This window comes from Aspergillus pseudotamarii (genome assembly GCF_009193445.1).
Source record: "Aspergillus pseudotamarii strain CBS 117625 unplaced genomic scaffold BDV38scaffold_31, whole genome shotgun sequence".
Taxonomy (NCBI): Eukaryota; Fungi; Ascomycota; class Eurotiomycetes; order Eurotiales; family Aspergillaceae; genus Aspergillus; species Aspergillus pseudotamarii.
The window spans coordinates 198,799-211,553 of record NW_022475045.1 but is presented as its reverse complement, the minus strand read 5'-3'; the positions used below and the strand labels follow the sequence as shown (position 1 = coordinate 211,553).

At 46.4% G+C, this 12,755-nt stretch overlaps 5 protein-coding genes across 5 annotated transcripts; 1 reads left to right on the top strand and 4 right to left on the bottom strand.

Annotated features, from left to right (window-relative positions):
* Positions 1 to 658: 658 nt before the first annotated feature.
* BDV38DRAFT_283558 (uncharacterized protein) lies at positions 659 to 3,168 on the bottom strand (the record flags this gene model as incomplete). Its single annotated transcript, XM_032060062.1, has 7 exons — positions 659 to 981; positions 1,047 to 2,164; positions 2,214 to 2,262; positions 2,320 to 2,507; positions 2,559 to 2,823; positions 2,887 to 3,052; positions 3,127 to 3,168. The coding sequence occupies 7 exons, from the start codon at positions 3,166 to 3,168 to the stop codon at positions 659 to 661; spliced, it is 2,151 nt and encodes a 716-aa protein (XP_031912948.1).
* Positions 3,169 to 3,692: 524 nt separating this feature from the next.
* Positions 3,693 to 6,172, bottom strand: BDV38DRAFT_103774 (putative amino acid transporter). Its single transcript, XM_032050882.1, has 7 exons — positions 6,051 to 6,172; positions 4,852 to 5,975; positions 4,645 to 4,804; positions 4,572 to 4,583; positions 4,315 to 4,519; positions 3,901 to 4,259; positions 3,693 to 3,832 (listed from the first exon to the last, which is right to left on the bottom strand). The coding sequence occupies exons 2-7, from the start codon at positions 5,782 to 5,784 to the stop codon at positions 3,801 to 3,803; spliced, it is 1,701 nt and encodes a 566-aa protein (XP_031912947.1). The 5' UTR covers positions 5,785 to 5,975; positions 6,051 to 6,172; the 3' UTR covers positions 3,693 to 3,800.
* Positions 6,173 to 6,321: 149 nt separating this feature from the next.
* BDV38DRAFT_103761 (uncharacterized protein) lies at positions 6,322 to 8,059 on the top strand. The gene is made up of 3 exons (XM_032050881.1): positions 6,322 to 6,636; positions 6,695 to 7,243; positions 7,304 to 8,059. Exons 1-3 carry the CDS (start codon positions 6,361 to 6,363, stop codon positions 8,018 to 8,020), a joined length of 1,542 nt encoding a protein of 513 aa, XP_031912946.1. The 5' UTR covers positions 6,322 to 6,360; the 3' UTR covers positions 8,021 to 8,059.
* An 11-nt stretch (positions 8,060 to 8,070) lies between these two features.
* yphA (tyrosine phosphatase family protein) lies at positions 8,071 to 9,603 on the bottom strand. The gene is made up of 4 exons (XM_032050880.1): positions 9,439 to 9,603; positions 9,186 to 9,354; positions 8,938 to 9,133; positions 8,071 to 8,866 (listed from the first exon to the last, which is right to left on the bottom strand). The coding sequence occupies exons 1-4, from the start codon at positions 9,506 to 9,508 to the stop codon at positions 8,627 to 8,629; spliced, it is 675 nt and encodes a 224-aa protein (XP_031912945.1). The 5' UTR covers positions 9,509 to 9,603; the 3' UTR covers positions 8,071 to 8,626.
* An 893-nt stretch (positions 9,604 to 10,496) lies between these two features.
* Positions 10,497 to 11,789, bottom strand: BDV38DRAFT_271738 (3'-5'-exodeoxyribonuclease; the record flags this gene model as incomplete). The annotated part of the gene is made up of 5 exons (XM_032057368.1): positions 10,497 to 10,548; positions 10,611 to 10,801; positions 10,866 to 11,356; positions 11,507 to 11,684; positions 11,754 to 11,789. 5 exons carry the CDS (start codon positions 11,787 to 11,789, stop codon positions 10,497 to 10,499), a joined length of 948 nt encoding a protein of 315 aa, XP_031912944.1.
* Positions 11,790 to 12,755: the final 966 nt, after the last annotated feature.

The window sequence follows — 12,755 nt, the reverse complement described above, 5'->3', positions numbered from 1 at the left end:
ACACATCTTTACTATACGTAGTCTGTTAAAAAGCCATGAGCATGACGTTGTCTGGAGTATCTGTAGGGACTTCAAACGAGAAAAAGAGAATATCAAGGAAACGAAAAAGGATATGCCTTGAGTGCCAGCTGGTGGGGACATTCCATTGGTCGTCATCAATTATTCAATATCTATCATTTTTTCTCAAATAGACATTGCTTTAACGACAGATTGAGAGTTTAGAGCTTGCCCAGAAGACAAAACCAGTGGATGTACAGCTGAGAAACCTTTTGGGTGTTACGATGCCCAGATAGGCATGTGCTTCAATGAATTTATCGAACGACCACTAGCCCTCTTGATGAATATGCAAAGGGCGACTCTCAGAATCCGAAATACTATACATAAAATAGCTCCCAGAGTGTATAGAGGAACAACAATGCTGTAGGCAAAGGAAAGAAAAGAAAAGACATTTAGATAGCGGAGAGAAAGGAGTCATGGGGCGAGGGGAAGACTCAAGGTCACATAAACACTACCTCGAATAACAGGAGAATCGCGTACGTGGAGCCAACGAGTTAAACAGGAGGCAAAGTCTTTTTCAGAGAAGCAAACCGATAGTGGTCTAAAGTATACTTACTTCAAGCAACTCAGATCGCTGGTCATTCCCCGGAAGATCTTCATCTCAACGGATGGGCTTGCTTTCCTCACGAACCGCATAGATCGAAGCTTGAAGGCCACCCAAGGCTTGTCCAACCGATCGAGTTACTGGGGTTTTATTCTCCTTTGGTGCGTGTATTGACTGCTGCAACTGATCTTCAGGTGCACTGGGTTTTCGGACAACCTTGTTTACTGGTCCTGTATGTAGAAGTGTCTGTTGAGTATCGCCAAGAGGGTGGAGTGAATCTAGAGCAGGGTTCTCAAGCCCTCCAAACCCCGGGATTTTCAAACTTGGCAGCACTGTTCGTTTCCTTGGGATACTGAACTTGATTTGAGTGCTGCTCGACTCTAAAAGGCTGCAATCTCAGTAGCTGCTGCCATATATCAAGAATGAGGAAAGGAATTTGCCATACCGCTCACTTGACGTCTACCAGGGAGTACGTGATCACCAAATATGTGAGTCTCCTTGGGCTGTACTGCAACCTGAGGCTCACGCCGACCTGGCAGCAGGTGGTTACCAATTATATGGCCCGGATGTACCGCGAATGACACGGATTTGGCTCGTGCTCGAGTGGGGGTGGGTGACATATCGAGTCTACTTGGAACGAACGGGGCGGCCGTCACATTAAGGCGGCTTAGTAGACTAGGACTGTCTCGATTTTTTGAGACAGGCAAAGCGCCCCCTCCATCAATAGGGCTTTCAGCTGAAGATTCTAAAGTGGCTGGAATTAGCGGAGGTGTGCGCTGGAAATTCCGGAGTTTTGCCTCGAGCTCCGCTTTGCATTCCTCCAAGCTTTCACGATGCTTGTCCGAAAGTGATGTTGACGCCATTAGCTTACAGAGCATTTCTATATCACGCTGGAATTTATCACACGGTCCATCTTCATCCGCTTGATGGAAAGCCGAGCTTTTCCCGTCGAAGATTGTATTCTTTGAGGGCTCCTCACAGTCAAGCCTCTGGAAAATGGGCGACGATGTGCTTCCAAGGGCATTTGTTAAGCTCTGCATGAATTCCAGACCCTCCAGCTCTTGGAGCGAAGGGCTCATTATTAGGTTGTTGTCGCTTAGAAATGAGTCCTTTGTGGGTGGTGTACTACTCAAATCAAGAAGAACTTCCGAGGAAGTTCTATTGAGGGCGGATTCCGAAGCCGACTGATCCTTGTTTGTAGTTGTGGGGATACCGTTAGTGGATTCTGGATTTTGATTAGGCATGTCACTGGTGATTTGATTAGAAGTGGCTTGGGCAGTGCTCAGCTGGGGCATTCGATTTTCTTGGGGTGCTATTGCAAGGGTAGTCATTAATGCTGGCTCATCATGACCGGCCTCAGCTTTATTGTTTGGCAGAGGGGTTTTTTGTGCGGTGCTGGGCTGTGCCGTTCGGCTTTCGCAAGGTGAGGCCGTTACAGGAGTACTATGGAGGTTAGATTCATTCTGGGCAGCAGCAGGTGTGGCCTCTGAGACCCTCTGGAGCAATTTTCTGGCTTCTGCTAGAAAAGACTCAGGAGGGCTAAGAAGCCTTGGTAGGCCGTCCCTGCTGATTGATGTCAGAAAGAGGAAACTAAAACTAGCCTATGACTTACATAGGTCGTCTAGTTTTGACAACGGCTGGCATTTGACTCCTATTGCCATCTAGATCGTATACAATGGTTAGTCGTGTTGTGTATAACTGTGCGAGTAACTGCTTACTTCCTCTGTTCCCCCCAAACTGATACGGTGGCTTATCCTGGGCCTGTTTCTCGTAACCTTTCCCGTTAGAATCACTGTTGTTTATTTCTAGAGCCGGGTCTAGTGAAGTCCTGCAGGCTCCAGAAGCTTGATGTGCGCGGTGCCCTAGCTTAGAATCAGAAGCACGATTAGAAGTGCTAGACGGGATTCTTCTCAGGATTAGCTTGATCTATCAAATATATAATTTGATTGAGTTATACCTGCCAGATACGACTCTCACATCGCCACGCCCTCTCGTGCCAGCTATGCCGCGACCTCGACCTCGCGATCTAGAACCCCTAGTAGACGCCGAGAGTGAAGCTTCTGATAGCTTAGGGTAGTCGTCCGTCGTCTTTAAAGACTTTCCACTGTCATAGCTGCCAGATCCGTGCAAAGCGGCCCTCAGTTGAAGACGGTGACTTTGGCCATTTAGGAGCTCATCGAGACTCTCTACGTCCACGGTATCACCTATCCTTTTGAATACATCTTTCATTTTGATTAGCAATAGGGATGCTAGGCGCCTGAGTGTGTGGCAATATGGCCACTTACTCTTCCATTCGGTGAGCTGTTGCCGATTCTGCTCAGCTAAACGCTGAGCCTCCGTCCCGGGCTGATTCGATAGTCGGGTGGCTTCGATATCTTCTAAACGGGCCTTTTTTACCTTCCTGCTATCTGTGGTAGAGATGTGTTCCCGCCTGGCGGTTCCCAGATCTTCCTATTGTTGATAAATGAGATGAGTATGGATGATATGGCCATTGCACAAACACAAGGATTCACAGAGAAACTCACCATCTGGAGCCGGCTTAGCCGCTCTGCTTTCTCGGAATCCATCTTTCACTGATCAGGCACTGACAACGCAAGCAAGAAAGTGATGCAATATGTAAACAGATGTAGATACCGATACAGGATATGAAGAAAATGAGGGGCAATGGGATCCTCAGTGAACGGATTTAGGAAGAAGAGAAGAAAGGAAGAAAATAGAAGTGAGTGTATGTGATAGTAAACAGTGTTATCCCCGATTGAAGAGGAAAGATACATACAACAAAGAACCCCACGAACATGTAAAGGAATACAAACAAACAAGAGAAAATGAAAATGTGAGATGTGAGATGGTGAAGAGAGACAGAGAAGGACTGTTGTTGGGGGGACAGAGAAAGGTTGAATCCCATATTTTGAGCTACTGACAAACTTGGATGCAAACGCAGAGTGAAACGGGAAAGAGTGAAGTCCCGTGAAGCGAAACACATACAGACTGTTTGTTTTGGATAATATATTCTTTGTTACAACGCATATTGTTTGCTTTCCCTAGTACAAGTCTTAAACATAAAAGTACACCGTATATGCTGAATGCTGAAAATATCTATTTACACCAGCCTAAAGAAGGGTATGAGCAGAAAAGTCTATTATCTTTTGGAGGGCAGACCTAGAATAAGCATGGGAGGATGGGCTTAGTGGTGGCCTGGCTAAGCACTGCAAGTACCTACACCACCCTCGTCTATGATGGTAGTATTCCAGGATCAGTATCTCATTTCAAAAGGTCTTACTTTAGATTTATCAACTTACTCCTGATCATTTTCGCAATTGCTTGCAGTAGACTAACACCCATGACGGTTATCCCAAAGACAATACACAAATATGCGGGTATCTTGGCCTTTCGAGAGGCATTGCTTAACTTGATATAGCACAGAGGAGGAAAGATGTATGCAAGAGCGGCGGCACTTGTTGCCCCGATGAGTTCGAATACCGCTCCGAGGTCGCAGGTAATCAAAGCCATGGCCATAGCTGACACAACCAGTGCCGACGTGAAAATTATGTGCCGATTCATGTTGAAGGGCTCATCAGAAAAGTAATAAGTTGTCATGACTTCACGGCATACAAAAGCCTCCAATGGCAAAGTCGTGAGCATGTTCAAGCCAAGGCAACTTCTAAGGTCAGCTCGTCCGTAGATTTGCTAGGTTTATGTAGTGTTATACTTACAATCGTGCTATATTGACCATAATATTATCAGATGGGAAGTTATTGAGCACGTTTCCTTGAGTTTGGGAGCCAAAGAAAAGAAAGCCCGAAATGCCCATAGTCAGGCACATCACGAGTGACACTCCGGTGGAGTAATGTGTCACCCTTGCAAAGCGATCCAAAGTTGGCTTCTTCAGCGAACCATATATTAGGAGGCTGTTGTGGTCTTTGGTACAATTAGTTTTAAAGCGGGATTCGACAGACTTATAATTACATACGGCAGACAAAAGCTATGCACAATTAGTAAACCGAGGTTAATGCTCCAGACATTGTGCGCAGTTCGAGACCTACCGAAAGATATCACTCCAACAGCCTGGAAGAAGCCGGAGTTAACAAACAACAGGCTTTTCATCTCCCCCCGAGATTCCGAGGGGACGCGGAAACCCTGCGTTAGCACAGCGACCAGAATGACCACCATACTCAGTAAAGCTAAAGTAGACGCTTTGGCCAGCTGTATGATCGTCAGGTTTAGTGATTGCAACTCTGAGAGGAGCATACCTTGGCAATATCCCGATATAGAGATAATGGGTAAGAAATACCCAGAACAAGAAGGACTATTACTGCTCGTCTGTCGGTAAGAAGCCAGAGAAACGACATATCTCGGAGTGAAGGGAACAATGAGCTGAGCACGTGCGGTATGGTATCCCCAACAATGATACAGAATGCGATCATACCGCCGAAAGCAAAGGCCCACTGAGCAATTGATATAGCAATTAGGCCGCTTTTCCCGAAGCAGTGCTGCATAGTTGCCTGGTATGAATCCGCGCCGCTCAATTTGGAGTTGATCACTATCAATCGAATAGTCCAGTCCACTGCGATTGTAAGCGCAACCAAGAGTGTTATGCCCATCAGCATTCCTGCCTGCCGCAGTGCATAAGGCTGCCCGATGATGCCAGCTCCTATGATACTGTTCGCCATATTCATAAAAGCCATTCGCATTCCACTCCTCGGCCTTGCATTCTCAAGGTGCTCTTCGGGAAAAAAGTCTTCGGACGTTGCAAGGGTGACACTCGGGGCTTCTATATCTGTCAGAAGAGGGATGGTCTGCCCTGTGACACTCCTTCCTGACCGAGTATTGTCCCCGCGGGCGTAGTCTTCCTCCTCTAGCCAAGAGTCTTCCGAGTGTCGAGGATAGCCATTCGATCGATGCTCGTCTTCTGTGTCGTCGTCAAGGTCAAACCGAACGCGATTCAAGGTGCGGGGAGTCCGCCGTTGGCCTTCGGCCACCGGCTGAGCGAACGAGGATTGCCGTTGATGCTGTGTTTCATCGGACAGGGTGGAAAGAGAGATCGGGGAATGGGGAGTTGTATCAAAAGGGGTTACCGCATCGCGCCCCTCACTGGGAGACCCTGGAAGTAAGGACTGAGACTCCAGCCTGTCAATTCCATTGTGGTCAACCAGGAGCAGGTCTTGAGCTTCATCTCTGGGCATTGCTGCTTGCGAGACTTCTTGTCATCATATATTCACATGGATGATGCTTTGGGACAGGTAATCATGCGAGCTTCACGTGAGATCCTTATCGATAAGCAACGTTACTTAGTACCACTATTTATAGCCACCATCCAATCAGCGTGATCCCCCAAGAATCAATAGACCATCATTACTCGGAGTAGACAATAAGCCTAAGTTAAGATTATTCGGTTATCTCCTGCGTCCACGAATTATATCCCGCTCGAATTTGGTAGAAATGGTCTTACAGGGATAGGCAGTCTTTCCCTCCTCTTACTACTTCTTCTTTTTCTTGTATTCTTGATTCCTGATATTTTCCCTTGGGGAATATAACAGATTACTGGTGTAACATTTATTGAGTGCCGTTGAAGTATAGTTCAAGCTAGTAGATCCCGCCAAACGGACTACGCAGACTTTATTTATACTATTTGCATTGCTACCATGTCAGGTGTTTCCGCCTTAGGAACTCAATACTCGTAGTAACCCGCACGCTTACCCTTTCTGTAAGGCCTGGCCGACGATGCGGGCAACAGACCACACCATAAGTCGGCGTCTAAAATGGCGTACACGGTCGACTTGGGGTCAGATACTTTCTATTCTACCAAATTTGATTTAGATCTTACCCTGCATACTTCAGTGGAGATACTCGTCCCAGCGGGTACAACAGGACTGCGATCCGTTGAAAACCTCAATAGCGCACTCTATTCTGGTACAATATGGGTAGACCAGCTGCCTGAGCTCAGACTGAATATTCATGTCAGCACCGAATCGGACTTGGGTCGTTCATTGTCAGTCTTTGCCTCTCAAATGGGGGACGGGCTATGCAACTCTCAGGTATTCCCAGAGAAAGGTTCGATGCGATGAGCGAATATTCGTTTAACAACCTACATAGTGCTGGTTGGAACTAGGTCTTGGGGTTCTTTTCAAAAGCTGTGACCATTGGACCGAAAAGACCATTACGAATTTTTGTTTATCGTTCGGATTGCGCAGAAGGCCTAGAGGGTCTGTAACAGCCGAAACATCAAAGCGACCAGCCCTGGTCAACTTGAAGTCCCTCGCCAATGCAGTCCCTCCTTTATATACTCCAGCTTTCCATATATCTGCGCTTAGTATCTCGATGATATATAGTCGCCGCTACCAACCCCTGCAATATATATCTCCATTTATAGCGCCTGGGAATAGCAGAGTCACGCCGCGCATGGAAAGTCCTTATTGCGTCGACGAAGTTGTTGGATATTCTCAAGGTTCTTCTGCCCCTGCAAGTATACTACTGGCCAACGACGCCCGCCAAGTCTTGGAGTTCGTATCCTTGTTCAACATCGGATTCAGCACACTCGTGTGTGACAATCCACCCAGGATATACAAATATCCAATGCTGAAGAGCAAGTTACAGTCTCTTTCTCGAATTGCTCCTTCAGTATTCAGTCTTAGATACCGCGAAGTGAGCAACCGAAAATCTCCAAGTACTCAACCATATAGATCTGACTTAATATATCTGTAGGCCATGAATGAACGATCGCAACTGATACCCCTGATTGCCAAATCCATGTGTTCTATCTTAAAGTCTACACGAAACAAATCGCTACAAGACAAAGCTGCTGCCCTTGAGGTATCACAACGCCATCGGCTTGAGGGCTTATCTACCGTGCCTGATGTAATGGACCTGAAAACCATAATAATGACGTCCCTTTGGTGCATCGCCCAGAAAGGACTCTATAAACCCGAAGCTTCGCAAAAGCTAAGCCCATTATGGCCTACGCCTAGGCCCTGCAACATGTCTCCACTTCAGGGAGACGCCGCAACCAAAGAATACATCGAAGAGAACATCCAATTCCACGACGACTGGGACCTCCACGAAACAGAAACATTAGACTTCTATCGAGGCACCAATGAAGATATCGAATCATACAGACCAGATGGAATAAGCATTTTATTGTCGCATGGGGAGAATACATCGGTTTACTCTGATATCATGGAAAGTCAGAATAGCCAACTTGATTGCTTGGAGTATAGCCATACAACTCCAAATTCCTCCTGGGAAACCGATCGCGGCAGGCAATGTGTATCGGCCGGAAACTCATTATACGTAGATCCGCTAAGCGATGAAATGCTTGCGTGGGATCAATTCGATGGCTACATATCATGTATACCCCCTGTCATCGAAGTAGAGGGATCTGATGGTAAAGAGAGCGATGATATGTTGTGCGACCAGTTGTGAAGACATCCTAGTTTGATCTGATAGTGTAATGTTTATCGTATATATTATACGAAGAGTCTACGCGAGCTACTATAGGCTGTAGAAGATAGCCAAAGATAAAAGTAAAGAGATAAAGAAGCAAAGTAGTGAGTATTTACAATAATGTGCTATGTATATACTAGAAGGGAAAAGGTAAGAAAGCAACCAGCGACCCGAAAACCGTTAGCTGATGATCCACATGTTAGCAACATGTGTATACGGTGGACATGTCCACTTCATGTGAGTGGAGTAGTACGCATGGCACTTCCTAGCTCAAACATCTAATGGTCATGGTGAAACACACGTAGCATTAGAAAGCAATAGAAAATGCCATGGATGTGCGAAAAAAAAAAGTCCAGTATAGAAAATTGAACGCCAGGGGGTTGACTGACAAGCATCAAGTGGGTGGGACATCAGATATAGCAAATATAAAGCAATTGCTCTATTAATGCACAATAACCCTCAAAACGTGCGCTCTTTAATCCCTGTAAATGCATTGACCTTTGTAAAAATCCCGTAAATCTCTCTCGAGGTAGCAAGCTGTCATAAGTCGTGATGGTTAACAGGTTCGGGCAACTGAGATGCCCGTCAAAATGTGGAACGCAACGCATGGTGATCTGGATTTCTGTGGTTACCTGTGGGCTTCCACATTTTAGCACCAGAATCCTTGGCCACCTGGTCGAGTTTGGTTGCGTCGAACGCTTCGATAAACCTTTCGTCCAGAGCTCTAGATTTTGGCCAGGAGTAACTTAAATATTCGTCAAGAACATCGCGCAAATTCCAACCTTGAACCTTTCGGAAGCAGGCCACTACGCAGCCAGTGCGATGCTATAAATGATCAGTTAGAGCAGATACATAACGCAGAAAAGAAAAAAAAAAAAAAACCAACCTCCACATACCTTTCCCTTGTTGCAATGAACAAGAATCGGATGGTTGACCTTGTTGAGGAGAATTTCAAGGATACCATTGATTACATGATCAGGGGTCTTCTCTTCGGGATCCTTGTTTGCTTGGACGATAACGCGAAAGTGCGCGATCCCATTCTCGCGAAGAAAACTCATATGACTCACACCGTACGGTTCTTCGACGAGAGTGCTACGTAGCATGTTAACACATAGCCCACGCGACGTATGAAAATGCTACTGACATTATAGTCTTTAGACCCAGGTTCTCGAGCGCGGGAAGATTCCAAGGACTGGGAAACGCGCTGCGATAGATTCCTTCCACAACCTCCCCAAAGTTCGGGGGTAATTCAGAGTACACTGGCTCGGATTCTGCCAACGAACCTTTAAGATGTGCTCTTTCTGTCACAAAACCTGACGTGCGTCAGCTTGAAAGCAATACAGAAAGTGGGTATCGATAGAGAACCCTCATAGTTGATTCAGTAGGAAGACGCTCACCATTTTGACCGACAAGAGAACTGCTGGAGGTTTTCTGCGCCAAGGGGATAACCATGGCCATGTTAGCCATGTTTATGGAATAACACGGCAGGTAGCTGTATGCCTCGAGGGCCTTGGAATATAGAAGGGGCTGATATCCCCGGGCGGAGGAACCAGCACGCAAGGACAGTAAGCAAGACCCTCTAGTCTTCCAACCAATTTTGAACGGAGGAAAGGCCTATTCTCAGCTTAGAAGGTGCTGAGAAGTCGTCCAGCTAAAAATGACGGGGTGGTCTATAAAACTTGAGAGAGACTTGAAGAAGTCTGTCTCGAGAGTTTCAGACAGACGAAAATCTTTGCGAGACAAACATTTTGACGAGTTTATAGTCGAAAGAGCTGTTAGGCTAGGACGAGCAAGGAACAAGGGAGTTTTGAGAGAGCAATCCAACAGTCTAGGGGAGTGGAGAAAGAAACAAGACTGTTGCACTTTTGCAGCTTCGGGGCGGTGAGCTGATGGAAAAAAGAAGGAGCAGAAAAGTTGCTCTTGTAGACCTTTGCCGTCAAAGTTCACTACCAGGAAGCAACCGGCTTTTTAAAAAGGAACAAAAGAACCCCAGTTTTGCAAGAAAATAATACTGGGGGACTGATTTATTGATGGACAAAGCGGTATGATTATCCACTTCCGTGACGGGAAGCTTTAAGTGCAAAGGGCGGCCGCTGGGTCTCTTGTGGTACTCCTAATTCCGAAGCAACGCCGTGAAGTAGAGTGGTCATTAGTCTAAGTTTTTTTTCCTTTTTCTTTTTCGCTTGTTTCGTGCTCAATAGGCGGCTCCAGGTCCAGGTGCAGCCCTGAAAGCCCTTTTGAACCATGGTTGGGACCCTGTGTCTTTTCGGGGAGATCCGGGGATCCGTAAAGTAACGACAAATTCCAGACTCATCTATCTATGATCATCACAGCAAAGCAAGAATGGTTAGACTCTAGCAAGGGGATTCCGAAGTCCGGGTCTATCAAGCTATCAAGATAAGTTCAAAAGACAAGTTTGAGTAGAGCATTGTCTTTGGAAAAGATAAAGATCGAGCTACGATGTTCCTTCTCCAAGTCCAAACATCCTAACGGAATTGTTCCAGGCACTAGAACGCGCAGGATTAGCAATCTATGGATGGGGGGCTATTCAATCTGGGGGAATGCTCACGCTTCGCAAACTTCCTCAACAGTGATGCCCTTAACCATGGCAATGACGTGAGCGACATGGGCGATAGCAATAGGCTCGTTGCGACCCTTAACCATACAACCCTTTTGCCATTTCTCTTTTTTGACAGCCTTTGGTAGCGTCGGTGCACCTTCTAGGTATTTGGAGGATGCGTGAGACGGGCGGATTTCGCACTAGAAGAAAGTCCTGTCAACAATGAAGTCCAGGCAAATGGTTGGAAAGAAGCTGTTTGCTTACCCACGGGCCATCCGTTTCTATTTGAAGTCGTTCCAGAGGTATAGCCTTCACCACCTCCAGGTTCTCTTCCGTCTTTAAACTGCAACCGTTGACACCAACGTCCAAACCGAGGGCCACCATACGTTGCATCTCCTCCATAGTCCCGGTAAAACTGTGAACGAGACCCTTCTTGGGAAGCTTCTCGAGTCTGGGTGCCAGTAACCGCTCAAAGTCATCGCTAGCAGCTCGGGAATGGAGGAAGAGAGGTAGTTGTATCTCTACCGCGAGATCCAGCTGGGCTTCGAAATATTTCAATTGAGGTTCTTTTGCGCTCAGGAACAATCTATCATAATCGAGACCTATTTCACCGAACGCAACTGCGTATCCAGATTTTTTTGATTCAAGTGCAAGGGATCTCAGTTCGTCAAGCATTTTCGACGGACCACCCGGAAATGCATCAAAGAGCTTCGCCTGACAGGGATGAACACCAACTGTGGCATAGCAAAATCCAGCTGTTCACGGGACTTGTCAGTTAGGGCCAAACGTTATTAGACTAGATGGGTTGCACAAGTTGGGGTAAAAAAAATAAAGGAAAAAAATGAAAATGAAAAAGAAAACCTGAGGGAAGGAGAGAAAAGGGTATAGAAAGCAGTATTACTTACGATAATTCTGGGAAATTTCGATAGCACGCCGGGACTCTTCTACATCAGAACCCGTAACCATGAACTTTTCACAGCCTACTTCGCGAGCACGCTGGATAATGTCGTCCAAGTCACTTTCATGGACCTGCCTTCCATGGTACTCTCCCCTGAAAACAGGATCACTAAAATTGATCCCAATCTGGTTACACAAAGGTTCCCTCTTATCAGCTCTTGAGACGTTGATATATGAAAGAGTAAGAAAACTCACGTCGACATATCTTAGGGGTTTACTGGTGTCACCCATCTTGGCTGCAGCTAAATATTTGGTTGACCCTGTAGAGAATGCTTTTCTGCCGAGAATAAAACAGCGAGAAACTTGGGACACAAAAGGTTTACTGCAAGGTACTGTGTGTCAAGTGAGTTATAGGTACAGAAACCGACAATCTACTCAGCCTTGGCTGGGGCAGAACACTCGTAGACATTGGGCAGTGTTGAACATACCTCCACTATGCTGCTGGCAAGAACGAGGCAAGGAAAAAGCGGTGCAGGTTCCTTTGGATCTTACACAAATTGAGAAGGGTGTATTACTATTCCCAAGTATCCTGGAAACGTTTTCTACGCCAAAAGCCACACGCATCAGAAAGCAATGATACTCTTTTCCTGTTGCCCTCACAGCTTCTTTATTGAAACGGTCCCCATTCCTTTCGATATCCGCGAGACAATTTCGGTGCTGGACCTCTTGGCAACAGCAGCCCACCATCAGCCACATAAGTGCTGCGCCTCCGTGGCTAGTGACTATGCTGAGTCATTTGATCTTAGGGATGCGGAGAAGTGTCCGAATGATCAGTGACTGATCTCGGTGCTCCTCCGATTCACTTGTTAATTCATTGTTCCTCATTGGATTCTGTTACTTTTCTGGTTACTACAGGGAACATCCATGGAGATACCAACTCATTGCGACATGTTGTCTCCATAGGAGATTGACAGCGCATTCTATGCCATTTGTATGTATTGTACATGCTTAGGCTACAAGGGACTTTGTCTGCGCCCGTATACATACCGAAGCTGTATTCTGCGCTGAGAAGGTCGGGTTCTTCTAACCCGGGCGTTCGGGACGATGGCCGCTGTGGAGCCTTTCATTTGTTACGTTCTCCGCATTTCTGCGATAGTTCTGCGGAGGTGCCCTGTTACCACTGATTCTACACCATCGATAACAACGCATTCTATTCTTTACTTCGGCGCTTCCCCGTTTTATTGAGGCCTAGGCTGT